Source organism: Pezoporus occidentalis, unplaced genomic scaffold (genome assembly GCF_034315485.1).
Source record: "Pezoporus occidentalis ecotype Australia unplaced genomic scaffold, CSIRO_AGI_Poc_V1 ctg449, whole genome shotgun sequence".
Lineage (NCBI taxonomy): Eukaryota > Metazoa > Chordata > Aves > Psittaciformes > Psittacidae > Pezoporus > Pezoporus occidentalis.
The window spans coordinates 29451-49144 of NW_026915779.1; the positions used below are offsets into that span (position 1 = coordinate 29451).

The 19694-nt window shown below is 38.1% G+C and overlaps 1 protein-coding gene across 9 annotated transcripts in view; it reads left to right on the plus strand.

Moving 5' to 3' along the window:
* UNKL (unk like zinc finger) overlaps window positions 1-19694 on the plus strand; it is a 54391-nt gene that overhangs the window by 173 nt on the left and 34524 nt on the right. For 3 of the 9 annotated variants that reach the window (XM_062635064.1, XM_062635067.1, XM_062635066.1), the window contains exons 2-7: window positions 1743-1952; window positions 7907-8083; window positions 10632-10765; window positions 12368-12503; window positions 13241-13358; window positions 18885-18969. In XM_062635064.1, coding sequence (XP_062491048.1) covers window positions 1743-1952; window positions 7907-8083; window positions 10632-10765; window positions 12368-12503; window positions 13241-13358; window positions 18885-18969 — 860 coding nt within the window. Of the gene's footprint in view, window positions 1-1493; window positions 1658-1687; window positions 1953-5960; window positions 6165-7906; window positions 8084-8786; window positions 8851-10631; window positions 10766-12367; window positions 12504-13238; window positions 13359-18884; window positions 18970-19694 lie in introns of those variants that run through there. The other 6 variants (XM_062635065.1, XM_062635070.1, XM_062635069.1 and 3 more) reach the window with 6 other exon arrangements.

The following is a 19694-nucleotide window of genomic DNA, read 5'->3' on the forward strand; positions in this document are numbered from 1 at the left end:
TGCCAGGCCTGTTCCGCGCGGCCTGCTGCGCTGGGGGGAGATCTGTGAGGAGACCTGGCCCTGGCCGGCTCCCGCCGTGCTCCTTTTCCCGCTCCAGGCACCTCGGGGAGGAAGCCGTGTTCTGTGCCGGCCAGTTGGTGGTGGTCCGGGCACGGCTGCCTGCAGGGCCCGTGCGGCGGTTCCCCTCGCCTTGCATCTGCTCCCACGGCCGTGCCTCTCTGGGCTGCACGGTGTGCTCCGGTATCCCGAGCCGTGCAGCACCCTTTCGCGCTCCGAGACCGCTCTCTCCAAGCTATAACAGCAGTCTTCCCACTTTCGAGCGTTTCGCAGCCAGCCTCAGCTCGAGTCCTTGGGGTGTTTCCGTGATAATGTTTGCAGACCTTCCCATACTGAAAGGCAGTTCCCGTGTGCTTGCCATCCTCTCTACAAGCCTGCCTGTTTTCTTTTATGGTCTATAAAGGGCTTGCAGCCCCTGGCATTACTGACAGCCCATCTCGTGTAGGAGCAGGTGCGGCACATACATGCGGAATGATTTGTCACATACCTTTACTCCCATCTCTCTTAACTTCACTTTGCAACGTCACATTTCTAGGACGCTCAGAAAGACTGCAGGAATGAGGCCGTTTACTCAGATACTGCTACAGCCCTTAACGTACAAATGATCTGTTCTAGTGTGGGGTGGTTTTGTTTGTTTTTTCCGTTCCCCACAGGCCTGGGTAGTTTGAAGATTCTTGTCTAAACTTAAAGGCATGCTTCATCATTCTGTCTTACGGTACCCTCCGTGGGCCAATTTAAGCACCTGGGTAAGAAAAGATGCCCAGTTCCTCTTTCTGATCCTTTCTTTGTGTGATCTTAAGTTCTTTTAGAGACGTCTTGGAATTCTGAGGCTCTTCTGTGAAGTCCCCATATACCTTTTCCTCTGCAAAGACTGCATAACTTTAGCAAAGTAATGAACTTGCTAAGTTGGCTAATAGACATATAAACTGAGGCAGGAAGAAGTGCTGTCTTACATTCTTCGAGAAATTGGCATGATCTTGATATCCTGTGGAAAGAAGTATTGGACTTTCTATCTAGCTTTTGTGCCCTGCATGCTAAAGACGGACTGTCTTACTAACACCTAAGTAACCTCCAGAGATTGCAGACTGTCTCAACAGAAACATAATAGTTGCTAAAGTAGGCTTGATGAAGCTCTCTCATAGTCCTGGTAACTTCCATAAAGCTCTTTTAACCCGTTAGCTTTTTATACAGTGTGTCCATGTTCTCTGAATGTTGTGATTAAAGACTAGTTTAAATTAGATGTGATTTTTTAGGTAAAATAGCCTTTGTAGGACTACCTTGTATGGTAGCAGACAATGTGAATGCTTATTCTAGTAACTTGTTTGATTTATAATCTCTTTGGTGGTTACTTTGCACAATATTCTAAATGTTGTTCTTTTTAAACTAATGTGTTTATTTGATTTTAGCTTAGTTACAATATAGTATAATTTGCCAGGTGTTCCACTGTATTTTATTAGTAATACGTTTATCAAAATAATGAAAGTCACTTGTATGCAACAGCTAAACAGTGCATTGTGCATAGAACTAAAACTGTATGCAGGTACATTTGTAGAATTTTTCATGGGCTATGTGCACTGAATTGTTAAGTGACTTGTTAATACTGTAAAAATGTGCCTCCAACAAGATAAACTTGTAAAAATGTGCCTCCAACAAGATAAACTTGTAACACAGTTTAATTTTTTTAGGTATCTAAAGGAATTTAGGACAGAGCAGTGCCCCCTATTTTTGCAGCACAAGTGTACCCAGCACAGACCATTTACCTGTTTTCATTGGCATTTCCTAAATCAGCGTCGTCGTAGACCTATACGAAGGCGTGATGGGACTTTTAACTACAGTCCAGATGTTTACTGTACGAAATATGATGAGACTACAGGAATCTGCCCAGATGGAGATCAGTAAGTGATTTCTTTCAGTCCTAGATGTTTATAGTATTATCAATGACATTAGGGAAAAATGATAGTTTTTACTTAGCAAAAGTGATTGATAGAATTCTGCTGCAATTTATTTGGAAACAGATTTCAATAAGTGATTTGTTAATTTTTGGTACATACATTTCTATATAAGCATGTATTCTTGAGGCTATTGTAGAGTTAGAACTATGATTTTGCGTTGTGGTGGTCTTTAAAGCATAACACAAGAAACTGGTTTTTTGCTGGTATTGTTCCTGTACATTTGTCCCAGTATTGTTGCTGATCCTTTTTTACTTTTCCAGTTGTGCTTGCTTATTCTCCTGGCAGCTTTAAAATTGACGCCTAGGTGCCAGCCATACTGTGTAGGGCTGGCTCCAAGATTTTAAACCTGCCTAAGTTTTATGAAGGTTGACGGGTAGTAAAGGAGAATGACTGTTCCATGATGCTTCCAGTGAGAAAAGGCAAAGGAACTAATTTACTGTTAGCTGTCTGGCTAGGCCGTTAGTGTTTGCATTTCCATGGACATATATCTCTTCTGGAGCAAGGCTACAGCAGCCTGCAGTGAACTTGAGGAGGGGTAGAAGCTTTGTGGAGATGAGAATGAGCAAATAGTACAATATGGCAGGCAGGCATACATAGAGGAGCTGGGCATATTGTGGTTATATGTCAGAAGAGCTACCTTCATCTGCAGTGGTGGAAGCAATGAAGGACTTCTGACAAAAAGAAAAATAAAACGAAAGGCAGGAAAGCAACTGGAAAATATGTAGTTTTGCTGAGCAGCTGTTTAAAAAAATGTAAGATTAATTATTTTGGTTACTGTGGTGTATAGTAGCACTTGTCACAGATCAGCTATCTTTTGTGTTGTATGCTGTAGTCACAGAAGGAAATGATGGATTTTTCCCAGAGGCTTTACAAACTAAACAACAGAGATAAGAGAAGGTAAACAACAGAAACACCCTAGGCAGCCTGAAAACACTGAGTACCATGCCTAAGCAATAGAAAGAGAAAAAAATGTCTCTGAAGTATGATGTAAAAGAGAACAATTAATTACCTTTTCAGGCATTTGTACAGCATTCCTGCCGATCCTAGGGATCGTAGGCCTGAGACAATATTGAAGTTGGGAGATACACTGCAGGGAGGGGTTGAGAGGAAAGTGTCAATATAGCTGAATTCCCACAAATGAAAGAATAATGTTTCAAGGGGAAAAAAATTGAGTAACAGCAGACAGTAAATTAAGAAAATAAAGATAGACGTGAGTAGAGAAAATGAAATGTTTTCTTTGGCTCAGTTACAAGGTGAGATTATTGAAGACATTTGTGAGGGAAGTTTCAGAACTGTGAAGGGCCTTAGTTTAGATCTGATCCTGAGAACTGCTGGCTAGAAATCATAGCCAACTATTGTAAGTTGGTAACTGAAATTAAGTCAGAAGAGAAAAGGCATACATGGCAAATGGTTGGGAAAGGCAAGAGAAGTCAAGGGTAACTTGCTTAAAGATAGACAACACCACAGCATATCTGAAGTGGCAGGAGAAAAAAATGGAGGAAATCACCTACATTTCTGAGGACATGCTCACAGTGTGGTAGTATTCCTGTTTCAGAACTTGGCAAAAGAGTATGTTTTGACCCTGTTTTTTTTGTCTGCCTAAAATTTGGCCTTTTACTTCGAGCAACTTCAAATTCTTATAGGTTACAAGCAGTAGTGCCAAGACAACTTTGTTTTAAGCTATCTGTGACAACCAACATGTTGGTACTTTTTTGCTTTTTATCTATATCTCTGTTTGCTCTGCTCATCTAAATGCATGGTTAGGTTAATGCAGTTTGCGAGTCGACAGAGGACTAGCAAGAAAGGCAGTGATGACACTCATAGTTGTTCTCAGGAACACGCTTTCAGGGCAGTTAAAGTAGAAATTGTTGGTTTACCCAGGCTTGACTAAGGTATTTGTTTCCAATTTTCAATTTGTACAGAAAGGAAGCCCAAAATTTTAAAGCTGTTTAGAAAAGGGCTTTTCTAAGGATAGCAGACTAAAACAGTCTGTTCTGAGAAAGGGCCTGTGAGAAAGGCTCAAATACTTGCAGAGTTAAAGGTGTGCATTTTTTAGCAGTGACAAGTGTCCTTCTCAATTTAACACGTGAGAATAGAAGTGGGACTTTTTTTTTTTTTTTAAATCCGGTGTGGTTTTCAACCACTGTCAACTGATGTCAGATCCAGAATAACTTCTGTTTTAGAATATGTATCTGTAATGTTAGACTGCTGTAAGAGTGAATGAATTACAGAACAGCACTTCAAGTAATCATAGGAAAAAAATATGTCAGTGCCTCAATGTTTAACAGAATTAGAACTATGTAGTTGTTTTCATACACTTAAGAACATCTAGCATTACCTTTTAAACTGAAACAGTTCTATTCTTAAAGGGTATCTTGGGAATGTTTATGATTTGAATTAAGAATGTGAAAAGGAAATAATACTTTTCAGTAATCAGTTAACCTTTTAAGGTTTTTGTGAATGTACTGTTTCATAGTGTTACATCTACTTTGACTAATGTAACAACAGTTTTATTTGAGAGATCTGGATGTAGAAAACAAAGCTGATTTCAGTAGTTAAATGTTGTGTATAGACTTGAATAGAACTTTAAAATGCAGAGTGATGTTCTTTACTAATTCATGATTACTTTAGAAGTAAAGCATCAGTATAGTTATTTTAAGCTGGGAGATGGCTGTAGAGATATGGGCCTTGAAATACATTTCTTATTCTGCCTGGGAACAGCTGAACAACTTTTTTTTGGCTTTGTTTTGTTTTGTAATAAAAACTTTGTTCTTAAGGAATAAGTGATATCTGAATAACCTTAGTACCGAACTAAGGTACGTAAGACAAATTTATCAGTTTGCAGCCATGTAATCCAGTGATAATTAAAATCAGTCATTTTAAATCAAAATACTAGTCTTGTTTAAAGCTATGTATTGCAATGGTTTATGCTCCATTAAAATATCTTGTTAATAAAGTGAAGGTAAGATCTAACATCGCTCTAGTTTGTTAAAGGTTGAATAGGACATCCATTCTGTGGATATTTCAGTGCATTGGCTTAGTTTGATACTGTGTGTGGATAAGTACAATCTACCGTCTAAAGCTGCTTTTATTAGGGGTCTTTGCCTTTCTGATCTACCATGAACTACAGCTGATCAAGATGTCTGTGGTTAATTGCATATGTATTATTGTGGTATCATATGAATAACACATTTTTATGTAAAATGTGCACATGCAGAATTGTTGCCATTGGTTTTGTTCTTTGAAGCTTGCACGTTGTTTTAGTCCCCCTGAGTCACCTTTAGAACTAGCCCTCATCTAGTTCTTTACAAGTCTTAGACAAAATTCAGACAAAATAACTGTTCCACCAGGTAGTCTCGTTAAAGCATTCTGTTACATTTCTTTCCCAGCTTGTCTCTGGAATCCATGTTGTCTTTTTGTGGGAAAAACTGTGACCTGAGTATTTCTCCCTCTCTCGCATTGCATGCAAGTTGTGCCTATCTTGTTTGACAGCTGTGCCTGTATTCACAGAATCACAGACTGGTTTGGGTTGGAAAGGACCTTCAGATCATCTAGTTCCATCCCTGCTTCCATGGGCAGGGACGCCTCACACTAGACCATGGTGCCCAAGGCTCTGTCCAATGTGACCTTGAATATTGCCAGGGATGGAGCATTTACCACTTCTTTGGGCAACCTATGCCAGTGCCTCACCACCCTCACAGTAAAGAACTTCCTCCTTAGATCTAATCTGAACTTTCCCTGTTTAAACCCATTCCCTCATGGCCTTTTGCTACAGTGCCTGATAAAGAGTACCTCTCCAGCATCCTTGTAGGAAGGCTGCTCTGAGGTCTCCACTCTCTTTCTTTCTCATTTTAAGGTAATAGAAGGCTTTCTCTTTTTATTATTATTTTTTAGTGGAGCCCTTCCCTGATAAGGCAATTTCAGTAGGGAAAATCTGCAGATATTTAAGCAGAAATGTTTGCTCTCTCGTAAGGAATCATGGACTTAAAGACAGGCAATGAGATGTAAACACCTTTACGCTTCTTTCATGGAAGTTAAGACATTTAATTCTGGTTTCCAACAGGAACAAGCATACTTCAGTAGACAAAAACAGAGGCATGAACATTATGCATGAAAATATGACAGAGTATTCCCACCTTTGTGAGGTGTGCAGATGTGAGTGGAACACCAGAGTTTATAATGAACAGTCTGAGGGGAAAATAGAAACATTTGGCCCCTGCAATGATTCTGGACAGTTAGCAATAACAAAAATAGAGTCTCAATTGCATTTCCTTTTGTTTAGAGCTCTGTACAGGACTGGTGCTGGCAAAAATATCTGATTGACTCTTGTGGGTTTTCTCATTTTTCCGTATCAGTAGCAGTTCTAGCAGAACAGGAGGTCTGCATCAGTGCTATTCACATACCACAAACAATTTCTCACAAAGTTCAGCTGAGATGGTATAATGGGTGCAACAAAGATTGCATCGTGACTGTCTTTTCATGCGGAGCCAAGAAGTGTGAAAGAACTGCTTTCAAATCCTGAGTGTAGACTGTGCTTCATCTTACACTGACAAAATGAGATGTAGCACTGAATTTGGTATGTGTAGTCTTCCCACTAATTAGTTCTGTTGGGATTTAAAGAGATAGGTACAAATCACTAGCTGAAGCCCATTATATTGTTTAACGGAATGCTGGTCTTAAATTTCTACAAGGAAGCATCTTGACTCTCAGAAATCATAAACAATATGAATTCCTGGAAGTCAGCAGAAGCTGCAGGTGTTTAGCACAGCAGGAAAAATGTATGATGTTGATGTAACTATACAAATACCAGACTTGTAAATGTTTGCAAATGATTGCATTTGCTTAGTTTCCAAGTATCGTTTTTTAGAATACAGTAAATAAAGCTAAATCCAGCATAAATTCTTGTGAGTGTTTAAGTCTACTTAGTTCTTTACTATTCTCCCTCCAAAGTAAAATATTTCTGAGACTTTTCATTTATTGTTCTGTATCACTCTTTTTTTTTTTTATGCAGTTTCTTTTTACTTTGGGATGGGGGAAAGTTTTTGGAAATTAGTGATTTTTCAAAACCAGCAGAGACCAAAATTAATTACACTGAAATGAACTTGGAGGGAACAGACATCCCTTTGCATATATTTTTGTGAGGTTTTTAAAATCTGTTTACTGTTGGTAGTTGCAGTTATAATCCATATATGATGCTAACCATTTTAAAGTATAGACTCTAACTCACATAACTGTGTCTGAAAAACGGTTAGTATATGCACAAACATGTATTGCTGATGTAAAAATTGTTCTCTTCTTTTAATAGATGAGTCATTGTAGATTTCCCATGAAATTGTTCAATAAGTCTCATGTCTATAAAAAGCAAGCAGGAAAAAAAAACCTACGATGCTTCAAGTACTCCTTGATTTTAGATGATGATAACATTAAAAAAACCAAGACCATCTTCTACCTCCTACTGCAGAAATTATTTGAGCTTGTATCAGTATGGAAAATGTCATTCCTTAGCTCAGATGATGTTACAGGGGTGTTTGCTAGACATAGTAAACATGTTTACTAGTATTTACTAGTACTTATAGTATATATACTAGACATTTATAGTATATAGTATATATACTAGACATATACTAGCCTATGTTTACTAGACATAGTAAACATAGACTAGCATCTTTGTGAGCTGGCCACCTTTAAATTCTTACAACATTAGCAGAGACTAAGAAATAAATATTAATGTTTTTAATTTTGAAGCTGATCTGTGATGGTGCTATGTTTGGGGCAATTTTTGTTTGAAGAATACTGCAAAGTTACTTGTTATAAGTTAATAAGAGATACAGCATAATTCAGAATCAAATAATAAAACTCAAAATCAATGCTCTAACTTCTCTGTTTCTATTATGTAGTTGCTCTTACCTTCATCGAACAGCAGGCGATACCGAAAGGAAGTATCATCTCCGATATTACAAGACTGGAACATGCATTCATGAAACAGATGCCCGAGGTCACTGTGCGAAGAATGGAATTCACTGTGCCTTTGCTCATGGGGCACATGACCTTAGACCACCAGTATATGATATAAGGTAGTCTTGTTTCAAGTTATTCGGCCTAATTAGCAGGAAATAGCACATCTATTATATCACCACATACCAGAAAATGCAGTATGCTTTGCATGAAAAATATACTTGCCTCTTTAACTGTAAACATAAAGATACAAATCACTGAATCATGATAGCAGATAGAAGCACACTGAGAAATACAAATACTGGATTTTTGTAACTTTCAGTTTCAAGGACCATATGTGGTAATCTTATGACTGATAAAAGGCCAAATACTCTACCTTTTGTCATTTATGCCTTGTAAATTTGCATGTGGTTTTTACATTCACAAATTTATGATTTTGTTAAGCCATCTTTCAGGTTCTCAGCTTGTTTGTCATTTTCCCTACTGATGTTCTGTTTTGTTTTTTTTGTTTAGTTATGTTGTACTTTTTCATGTAGAAGATACCAGTATTATTTTCTGCCTCTCTAATTTGTAGTCAAGTAGGTATGAGTTTTAGCTCTGGCCAAAGGTGGGAGATAAGCGTGCTGTTGGGAGGTATTATAAATGGGTGGAGGCAGAGCTCTTGCTACAAAAATTGATCTGTATATACTCACTAAGAAAGGATTCCAATTCCTAGAGAGCTTTGAAATCCTTGGAGGTCACAAGTGTCTCTTATCGGGCACTGGAAGAACATTCTGGGGAAGTATCACTATACGCTTGCCCTGTTCTTATACTCTTCCCTAGGAATCTGCTATTGGCCACTGTTGGAGACAGGATTCCAGGCTAGATGAACCTTTGATCTGAGCTGGTATGGCTGCTGTCTTACATTCTTAACTTTGTTATCCCTTATTCTCAATGTTCTGTTGGGAGATAACTCTCCCTTCACAATAATTTTAGTAAAATTACTGCTTTTTCATAATTATAAAGTCATATTTTGCCACAGAATTCACTGCTGCGTTGCCTGGTCACATACTGTTTAGTTATATATAGCTTTTCTTTCCAGAAGACTTTCTTCAGTTAGCTAGCTGATGCTTCTTCTGCAAGATGTCTGTATATTTTCTCCTTTTTAGCTTCCCTCATTTTGCATATGCAGCATGAGGCCACGTCTGTCTGAGTAAGGAATGCTTAACATCTTTGTAATATTTTGTACTGAGTTAGAATAAGGAGCCAGTGTATGGCAAGACTGAAACCAAGGTCTGTTCTCTAAATGTCTTTTAATGTATTACATGATTGTTTATTGGTGATTGGCTATGTATAGAGCATCAGGAGGAGCAGAAGACACTTGTGGTAGGAGTCTGCGTTTAACATCCTGAACCTACAAGTAGGCTGCCTCAAACTTCTTTGATGTTTGTGAAAAACAGTCATATACTGTTGCTTCTGATGTCAGGCATCCAGCATTCATAAGAATGTACAAACAGGTCTTTTTCTTTGGTGGTCTTTTTGCGCTATGATGGACACAGATACTAGGGTTTCTTCATTTTAAGTAAAGAGCAGAGAAATAATAGTCGAATCACTGATGCACATGTTAAATTTATTCCCCTTAATGGCCTTGTTCTTCCATATATCCAGCTTAAAGAAAAGCACTCTCTAAGAACTGGTTTCCTTCTCATTGCCTGCACCTTTTCTGAATCTGTAAAGGAATATTTTGACTGTTTTAGATGTTTTAGACTTGGCTTTGGGTCTGTCTTGTTTTCTTTCCCTTTGAAATTTTCTTTTTTGAGATACGTGGGGTTCTTGAAATAATATGTGAATTATTTTGTAACTATTTACATTATAAACCACAACCTTTCAAACTGCTCTTCAGAGATCCTGAGTAGGAGTATTTTGGTATAGGAGGCAAGCTGCTTGATTATTTTTATCTCAAGAAAGAAGTGTCAATTGACAGTAGAGGCCTTTGATTCTCATAGAGTAGAGAATATATTCTCATATTGTAGGTCCACCTCTGGTATTTGATTTCTCATCTAGTTCCTCCATTGCTTGTAAGTCTGCCAAATATAATTATGCTATAGTTTTTTTTTTTAATATTTTAAATCTTATATACTGGTTTGCTATTGTTGGATCTCTGTACAGCTTAATTTTACCAAAATGGTGTAATAGAGTTGTTTTGAGGCATAACTTTTCTAAGGCAGAGCGTCTTGTGGTATTTAATTATTTCTCATAGAGTTCTTCTGTATTTCTCATCACCTTTATTGTCCTTTCTACATCTTTTTTCATTCTACCATGTCCTTTGTGGCAGTGAAATATCAAAAAATAATAGCATATTTGAAATGTCAGCACCCCAGCATGCAGAGGTACAGGTGGGCATTGCTGGTACAAACATTGTCTGTGTATATAATGCCACACCATTCCTTCATGTGTTCTTTTTGAGTTGTATGACATAGTAATTCCTTACACTTGTTTACCAGCTTCAGTACAAGTCATGGTATGAAATACAGTCATTTTTTATTTTTTTTAAACTTAGGCTTGTTAAGAGCTGGATCAAGTGTTAGAATTCTGGTAGATTTGGGCAGGTTTATACCTGCAGCAAATAGGGTTACTTTAGCTATACATGTACAGTTCAGCAGTGTTATTTTCTTTTCTCCATTCCAGAGAACTTCAGGCACGGGAAACCTTACAGAATGGCCAGCTAGGATGTGGTGAAGGCATTCCAGACCTGCAGCCAGGAATTTTAACAAGCCAGGCAATGATTGAGAAGATCCTTAGTGAAGACCCAAGATGGCACGGTAACATTACGGTCTCCTTTCTCTATTTCTTTATTGGTGGTTGATCCAGTTTGTCGATCCTGGATGTTTATCTGGGAGAAGTTCAAAAGCCTATTTTAACAGAGTAAAAATTGGTTTATACAAGTAATGCAGGTATTTGTGAACAAGTTGTACACTCTGTCACATTTATATTCATACTGCATTTTGAAAATGTTTAAAATACTTGGTCTAATAGGGTCTTTGAAAATACATAATAGGTCAGTTAATTCAGTGCAAGTGCTGCTAGTCTGTCATTGTATTGTTCTTAAGAACAATGTTTAAGAACATTGAATTGTTAAAATCAGTAGGAGTTCTGGTTTGTGCTAAGTAGTATTAATGATTGGAATCTTGGTTTTTTGAGTCATTAATATACTAATTTATGGACCATATTCTTTGCTGAACTTGACTAACAGGAATAAAATAGAATATTAAACATGAAATAAGAACAAAGCTCATTCTCATGTTCATGCTTTAGACTTGCTTATTTTGCAGCCAGAGATCCCAGACTGGTTTGGGCTGGAAAGGACCTTAAAGCTCATCCAGCTCCAACACCCCTGCCACAGGCAGGGACTCCTTTCCCTAGGGCAGATTGCTCCAAGCCCTGTCCAACCTGGCCTTGAACACTGCCAGGGATGGGGCAGCCACAGCTTCTCTGGGCACCCTGTGCCGGTACTTCACCACCCTCACACATTGTAATCTTTGCTATGTGAATGTGTATCATTAATGAAATTTTGAGAACATTTCTTCAGGTGGTTTTTTGCAAATCCTACAGGAGTCTTGTAGTATTGTGCAGTTCATTTTTGAGAACATCAGGCTAAAATGCTGAATTAAAGATACATCACATTGACTACTTCTGTTTTACCTACATCCATTTTCCCATCTTAGGAAGAAGTTAGATTGAATTGACATGATTTACTCCTTACAAACCCATGCTTGCCGTTAGCTAAATTGTACTTTCTAATTTATTTATTTGCTCCTGTTTCTGTGAATTTTTCTGTCTCTACACAGAACCTTGTTTGTCATTTCTTAGTTCCTCCTTCCTGGAACCAAAGGTGTAGAAACAGAGGCAAAGCCTCTTTTCCAAAGAGGCTTAAAATTTGTCCAGGAAGATTTTACTGGACAGCCTTAACATGTGTTGACATGAAAGCAGTTTTGGTGAAATAAGGACTGTCAACACTAAACTTAAGAGAAACCTTGATATAAAATTTCATGAGCTTTTAGTCTTTGTCTTATTAAAATGAATAATTTATTTCCAGCTGTTTGTTTTCAAAATGTTGAATGTATATAATTAGAATTCCTGGGTAGTTTCTCTACCAGTAGATTGCAGTGCTTTATTTGTGTACTTTATTGTGATATTGCTATTGAATATAAAAGCAGTGATGATTGCTTTGCATGTATATGTGTTAGACTTTTATTCAAAACTGCAGAAGTCAGTCTGAGTTTATACGAATGGAGTGGTCTATAATTTTACACCAAAAAATCATAATTTTTTTACCAAAAGCAGTATGATACCCATGCTAAATAAAGACACTCTGAATGTGAAATTTAATTGTTTATTTCTTTTAATTGTTGACCTTTTTACAGACACAAATTTTGTATTAGCTGGCTACAAGACAGAGCAGTGTACCAAGCCACCCAGACTCTGCCGCCAGGGATATGCATGTCCACACTATCACAGTAGTCGAGATAGAAGACGAAATCCCAGAAAATTCAAGTACAGGTACATAAATACTTACTAAGAATAGATTTGTTGGTCAGTCAGACAGCTTTTCTTTAATGGACTGATCAGTTGGGTTCTTCTATAATGCAATTGGATGTTCCTAGTGGAATTCAGCTATGTCTTTCCCAGTAGCCATGCTAAATTTTTTTTTTTGGGGGGGGGAAAAGCTGTTTGTTGAGAGTGATCAGGCAGTTCTAAAGACAAAACCTATGAATCTGTAATGGAAATACCCTTCTTACTTGGGAAGAACGAAAGCAATTTCTGTAAAAGCTTGGAATCACTAATTCAAACCTTTGTAACAAAAAGATCGATTAAAATTTCTGTCTTGTTTTCTGATTTCGTTCTATAAATTTCTATTTCTGAGCAATATTTTTAGGAGTAAAATTTAATGCATTCTCTCTTTTTACCATTACATCACTCATCATTATATCGTTTTTCATCGTTTTCTTACACTCTGGTTTCTTCATTGGTTTTGCTGTTTTTTTTCTGTGGAGCAATACAAGGTTTAGAATTGATGGGCTTTGCTTGACAGTCTCAGGGCTGTGAGTAAATGTCATTAGAAGATAGAATCCTAGTAGCTCAACTTTCTATCAGAATTTACAGAAAGTCAGAATGTCTCAGAATTTGTAACTTTGTAGGTCCCAGATTCTAAGGTGCTGAGATTTTAGTGGGAAATTCCTTTGAGATTTCTGCTAAGAATTAGATGCAGACATACTCTGGACATCACTTTTTTCTAGGTCCACTCCTTGCCCCAAAGTAAAACATGCAGATGAATGGGGTGAACCTTCAAGGTGTGAAAGTGGGGATAGCTGTCAGTATTGTCATTCTCGTCCAGAGCAGCAGTTTCATCCTGAGGTAAGAACTACATCTCTGCTTATTTTTAGTGATTTCAAATTTATGATGGATTAGATTATCAATTAAGATATTATTTGTGAAAAAACATGTGACATGCATTCAAGACTTAAGTTGTCGAGGTATTTGCTTAAGCAAAACAAAATTTTCTAAGAAGTAATAATTTGTCCTGCTGTGGTTTTCACTGATGATAGGCATTTTTGTTTTATTGTTTATGAAAAACTAATTATTATTCTCTGGATTTGGGTTTATATGGGTTCTCTTTTTTACCTAATCTCTTGGATTGGTAGGGAAGTCAAAGTACTAATAACTTGGGTCAAATTTCTATTCTAAGTATAGTTAAAAAAGCTTTATTGCAAATGATTAAGAGAAACCCGAATAGATCAGGAGGATGTGGAAAGACCAGGATACTCTCATAGTGGGTAAAGTAAGACACTCCAGAAAAACAATTTAAATCATTTTAGATGCTTCTGTAGGCAAAGTCTGTGTAAGTTTGTTGTATGTTTGAGTGTAGTAGTGGAATGCTTGGGAAGAGAGCAGTGGTATGCAGTCTGCTGAGGTTTAATTCTTATGCAACACTATGAAAATGTTAAATGTGCCAGTTAATGGAAACAAATGTGATACTGAAAAATACATGTTGTGCTAGAAGCTGTCTGTACAACACTGGATGTCTGTTTTCATTTTGGGACCTTTGAATGGACATGAAGGATTCACAGCAGGGTATGATTTCTTTCACTAGAAGGTTTAATACTTAATAAGCTATAAGCAAAGACCATTCAATTACTAATTTCTCTTCGAATTATGAAGACTATTGAAGGCATTTCAGTATCATACTGTAAAAGGAATTCTTAGACTACTGACTCCAGGATTGTTGCAAGCTTCGTATCATACATTTCCTATCGTAAGTTGACCAGCTGCATGGCACTAAAAAGGTGTCGGCTATCTCTACTCTTGAGATGCTGCTCCAGAATTTCACTGTCCTGATTACTGGGGATTTTACAGTCCAGATTTATTTCAGATCATCAATTTCTTCTGCATCATATTCCAGCTTCTTTTTCTGTACTGAAGGTGTCTTTCTGCTTAGTATTGCATTTTATTTATGACAAAGCTGCAAATTAAAGTGCTAAAAAAGTCACAAGGCTGAGCCTTGAGTTCTGCTGTTAATTTTGTCAGCTGCTTTCCTCTTTCATACCATCCATCATCATCTCTCCATTAGTCAGTTTAACAGTAGATACATAACACTGTTAAGAACCATGTTCTTCATTATCTTAATTAATCTTACCACATCCTTTATTGAAGTCCTTATTAGAATGACCACATTTCAATTTTAGAGGACCTTTGATTTCTCAAAAGTTATATGGTGAATCTACAATTATGTGCCTTTGCCAAATGTATTTATGTTTTTATCCCATTTTTTCTGTCTTTAATCTGAATGGCAACAGACAGAATAATTACTGAACATGCAGTGACCTAAATCAGCTATTTTTTCTCTTCTCAAATATGCGTGAGCTACTTAAATGCTCATATAAACATATGTGGCCCAACTTGCAAATGTATATGGCATGGGGAATAAACAAGGGGAGTTAGAGATGTGCCTGCGCCTGCAAGGCAACGATCTTACTGGCATTTTGGAGACATGGGATGGCTCCAATGGCAGAGTGTTGGAATGGAAGGATACAGGCTCTTCAGGAAGAACAGGCAGGGGAGACGAGGAGTTGCTGCCCTCTATGTCAGTGACCAGCTGGAGTGCACAGAGCTCCACCTGGGATGGATGAGGAGCCAACCAAGAGCTTAGGGGTCAGGATTAAAGGGAGGGCAGGGACAGGTAATAATATAGTGGGGATCTGCTACAATCTCCCGGACCAGGAAGACTTAATGGGTGAAGCCTGCTATAGATGGATAGGAGCAGCATGAGCTCTGGTCCTATGGGGGACTTCAGCCACCCTGATATCTTTTGGGAACAATACAGCAGGGCACAAGCAATCCAGGAGGTTCCTGGAATGCGTTGGTGGTAAACTCTCCTCCAAGTGATATAGGAACCAATAGGAGAGGGCTGTGCTGGACATTGCTCTCACCAACAACGATGGGTTGGTGGGGAATGCGAAGCTCAAGGGCAGCCTTGACAGCAGTGACCATGAAATGGTTGGTTTCAGGATCCTTAGGGCAGCAAGGAGGGAACACAGCAAGCTCACTACCCTGGACTTCACAAGAGCAGACTTTAGCCTTTTCAGGGATCTACATGGTAGGGTACTGTGGAGGGAAGAGGGGCCAAAAAAAGCTGGTTAATATTCAAGCATCACCTCCTCCAAGCTTGTAAGTGATGCATCCCAACAAAGGGGAAGTCAGTCAAGGATAACAGGAGGATGAAGAACAGCAACATGGATGAAGAAGAAGCTCCTGGACAAACATAGACACAAAAGGAAAGCCTACAAAGGGCAGAAGTAGGATAGGTGGGCAGTTTGGTGGGGATAGTCTTATGACCTCATCTAATTTTAGGTCTAGTGTTTAATTTCACAGAAACTAGCAATGTTGCCTGCATTGAAAGAGGAATTTTCTTTCAGCAACTTACCCTGTGATCCTTTCCCTCCTTTGCTCAAGCTCTGGCTGATCCAGTTCTGTGGTTAGAGTGGAAATTCCATACAGCTTTTGCATCTCTGACTTGAGGATTCACAGCACTCACTTGATCCAGTTTATAGTGAAATTCAGTAATCAGTTACTTTCATTCCTCGGTCTACTTATTTGATATCCATAAATTTAGTGCATCCTTAACTTTTTAATGTCTTTCAAGTTGAATTAATACTCACTACATTCAACATTATCTTCTGTCATTGGATGTTTTCATGTACTTGATCTTTACCGAATTAAAATAAAGAATATTGTCATTGCCTCTTAGCTCAGTGACTGTTTGTTGAAGAAATCTCCTGGTTATCACACTCAGGAATAGCTTGCTTCTACTGTTAATAGATAGCAGCCATGTTTTCATCTACAGCTGGGAAGTGAGTCTCCTGTAATGATTTAGCTCTTTAGACAGTTTGCTGTCTGTCTTGTGATATCGATACACAAAGATGATGTGGCCATCTCCGAGATCTGTCTTTTCAGGTGCAAGCTCTGCCCCAGTAGTATTTTGATACTGTTTATATTATCACTTGTATCTGTAGCGTTTACCAGAGGCACTGTGTCTCATCTGTGTAGCTCACAGAATTAGGTGAGGCTGTTTTTTTGGCTAGGAACTCAAACTAAGAGTTAACTTCCAAGTACGTGTTTTGTTGAAAGCATTTGGAAGTCATCCCTTCTTTTTGTTTGTTTTGTTGGGTTTTTTTCTTCTTCATCATTAGCATTGTGCGTACAGCATTGGGGTTTATATTTAAACAGTAAACAGAGAACAGGAAAGAAAGATGGGCCCAGCTTCATTTCCTAGTTTGAGTGTGGTATCCACAAATGACTTCTATGGTTTTTTCAATGTCTGTGATAGTTCCCAGCGAAATTGGTGGAAGGATCAGTCCTGCTGTTTTGTCTAAGTGTGTCATTTGTGTGAATACTTGTCTGCAGGATGTTTTGTCACTTTTTCAGTGTTCAAGGAAAAATAAATTATTTGTAGAATTATAAGCATCAATAATATTTTTGTGATTTAGCATTTTACTATACTTTCTTGGATGACCTTTGGATTATGCATCAAATAGTGTGAGTATAGCAACAAAGTTTTCAGCCTTTGATTCAAAATCACTTATGAGAGGGAAATTTATCTAAGATGCTTAAAATAGCTCCAAAATAAAGAGCTTACAGAACTAGTTTTTAACTTTTTTAATATATAGTTTCATTTTTCATGTTTGCTCTAAGGTAGAAGTCCAAGGTACAATTTTTACACAGCACATGCAGAAGCATCAAAGAACTTGCATTCTGACCTAAGAATTATTACTTACGGAGCTGTGAATCACTCAGCTGATACTGAAAGTCAAAGTACCAAGGTTTAGGGAACAAAAAGATCCCTCTGCTATTTGCAACAGACTTGCAGAATTAATTTTCTAAAGAATCTATGTGATTTTAAATAGGTTCTTAATATTGTTCCAATATGACAGCTTGTCAGCCCCTCCTCACACTGTTGTGAGATCCAAATGTCATCAAGGTCAAAGAACCATAGAATGGTTTATGTTAGAAGGGACCTTAAAGCTCATCCAGTTCCGACCCCTCTGCCATGGGCAGGGACACCTTGCAGTAGAGCAGCTTGCTCCAAGCCCCATCCAACCTGGCCTTGAACACTGTGCCAGGGGTGGAGCAGCCACAGCTTCTCTGGGCACCCTATGCCAGTGCCTCACCACTCGTAGTGAAGAATTTCTTTATATTTGATGTATATCTACCCTCTTTCAGGTTAAAGCGATTATCCTTTGTCCTGTCAACACATGTGGTTGTAAAAAATCCCTCTCCAGGTTTCTTGTAGCCCCTTTAGGCACTGGAGCCGCTCTAAGGTCTCCCCTGAAGGAGCCTTCTCTTCTCCAGGCTGACCCAGCCCAGCTCTCTCAGCCTGGCTCCAGAGCAGAGCTGCTCCAGCCCTCAGAGCATGTGACTGTCCAGCCAATTCCTTGCCCACCGAGTGGTCCATCCATCAGATCCATACCTCCCCAGTTTAGAGACAAGGATGTTGTGTGGGACAGTGTCAGATGCATTGCACAAGTCCAGGTAGATGATGTAAGTTGTTCTCCCATTATCTACTAATGCCATAGCCCCATTATCAAAAGCCACCAGATTTGTCAGGCATGATTTACCCTTAGTGAAGCCATTTTGGCTGCCTCCAGTCACCTCCTTAGTTTCTATGTGCTTTAGCACTGTTTCCAGGAGGGTCTGCTCCATGATCTTGCTGGGCACTGAGGTGAGACTGGCTGGCCTATAGTTCCCCGGGCCTTCCTTTTTTTTTCTTTTTATAAAAATAGAAAAGCCTGGTAGGGCAATAAACTGAATCTAGATCTTACTGGCATCTTAATCATTACTGTCATGAAGAGTCACCATTATTTCAGTTTCTGCACACCCAGTCACATTAGGGAAAGATATTTGAGCGTTAAGATGATTTGGATATTGGAGGTGTCCTAATGAAGAAGCTGTGTTGCAAAAAACATACTGTTGTATTCGTTTTTTTTTCAGTTCTGTAAGCTGCTCTACTACATGCATCATTTCTCCTGCAAGATTTCTTGGAAGTGGTGTAAATTACTTTGAAAATTTTATTCTCAAAGGTCAACTTCTTTCTATACAACATGGAAAACCAAAGCAGTTTAAACACTGTTTTTCTAAAATATTATTTTTACTACTTGTTATTATACGGAAGAGGGTTAAGATGCTCTTGTCTCAGGCTTGCTTTTCTTAAAATTCTGTTCTCTTTGATTTTTTAAAAATTATGAGAACTGAATTTTCTAAGGAAACTGTGATACATGTTGTTAGTAAATATTCAAAATTTTTCATTTAAAGGTTTTATAATTTTCTAGCAATTTTGTCATTATGTAACATACACGTTTAGGTTAATCGCCGTTCTGTTTTGTTTAGATATATAAGTCTACAAAGTGCAATGACATGCGCCAAAAAGGTTACTGCCCACGTGGTCCATTTTGTGCATTTGCACATGTTGACAGTAAGTAAGAGAACTGTTATTTTGTATCAGTGTTCATAAAAGTGAACCATAATTTTGAAACATCAATAACAGAAGCAACTTAACATCATTAATTGTAATCTCTACATGGATTTGATGTCACTTGCTTTTAGAAATTTAGTCCATATTTTCTAATACCATACATTGCTGTGGGAGCTGGCTGCATTTGCATCAAATTTGTATAGCAGAAAAATTTGTATAGCTTTTCTTTACAAATGCATCTTGTCCATGCAACTTTTTGAGCTTGATTTGGCAATTTTCTACACACATACTTGACTTTTTAAAATATATTAGCTGTCCTGTTGAAACCTACAGTAAATTTCTCAGGTAAGAGTATTTGCAGTAGGGCCTTAACTAAACTGGAAAAGAACACAGAAAATTTTCCGCTGTACTCTCCTCCATAGCCCACTTTCATCTTCACTGCACTCAAACTTATATATAGAAAAAGGGAAGAGGAACCATTTTTCTTCAAGAAAGCAGTCAGTTCTTTGGTATGATCTGCCCATGTTAATTCTGGGTATGCATCATCAGATTCTTTCTAATAGTAGTATCAACTTAGGCTACCCCTCCATTCTTCCTGTATTCCAAAATGTGAAATGTGCAGTTGGCTGCAGCAGCTATTCATGCCTTCTTCTCAGCTGTGATGCAAGGTAGAATTTGAAGCATTTCTGTGTAACTGGTTTTTATAAGTGATAATATTTTTTTTT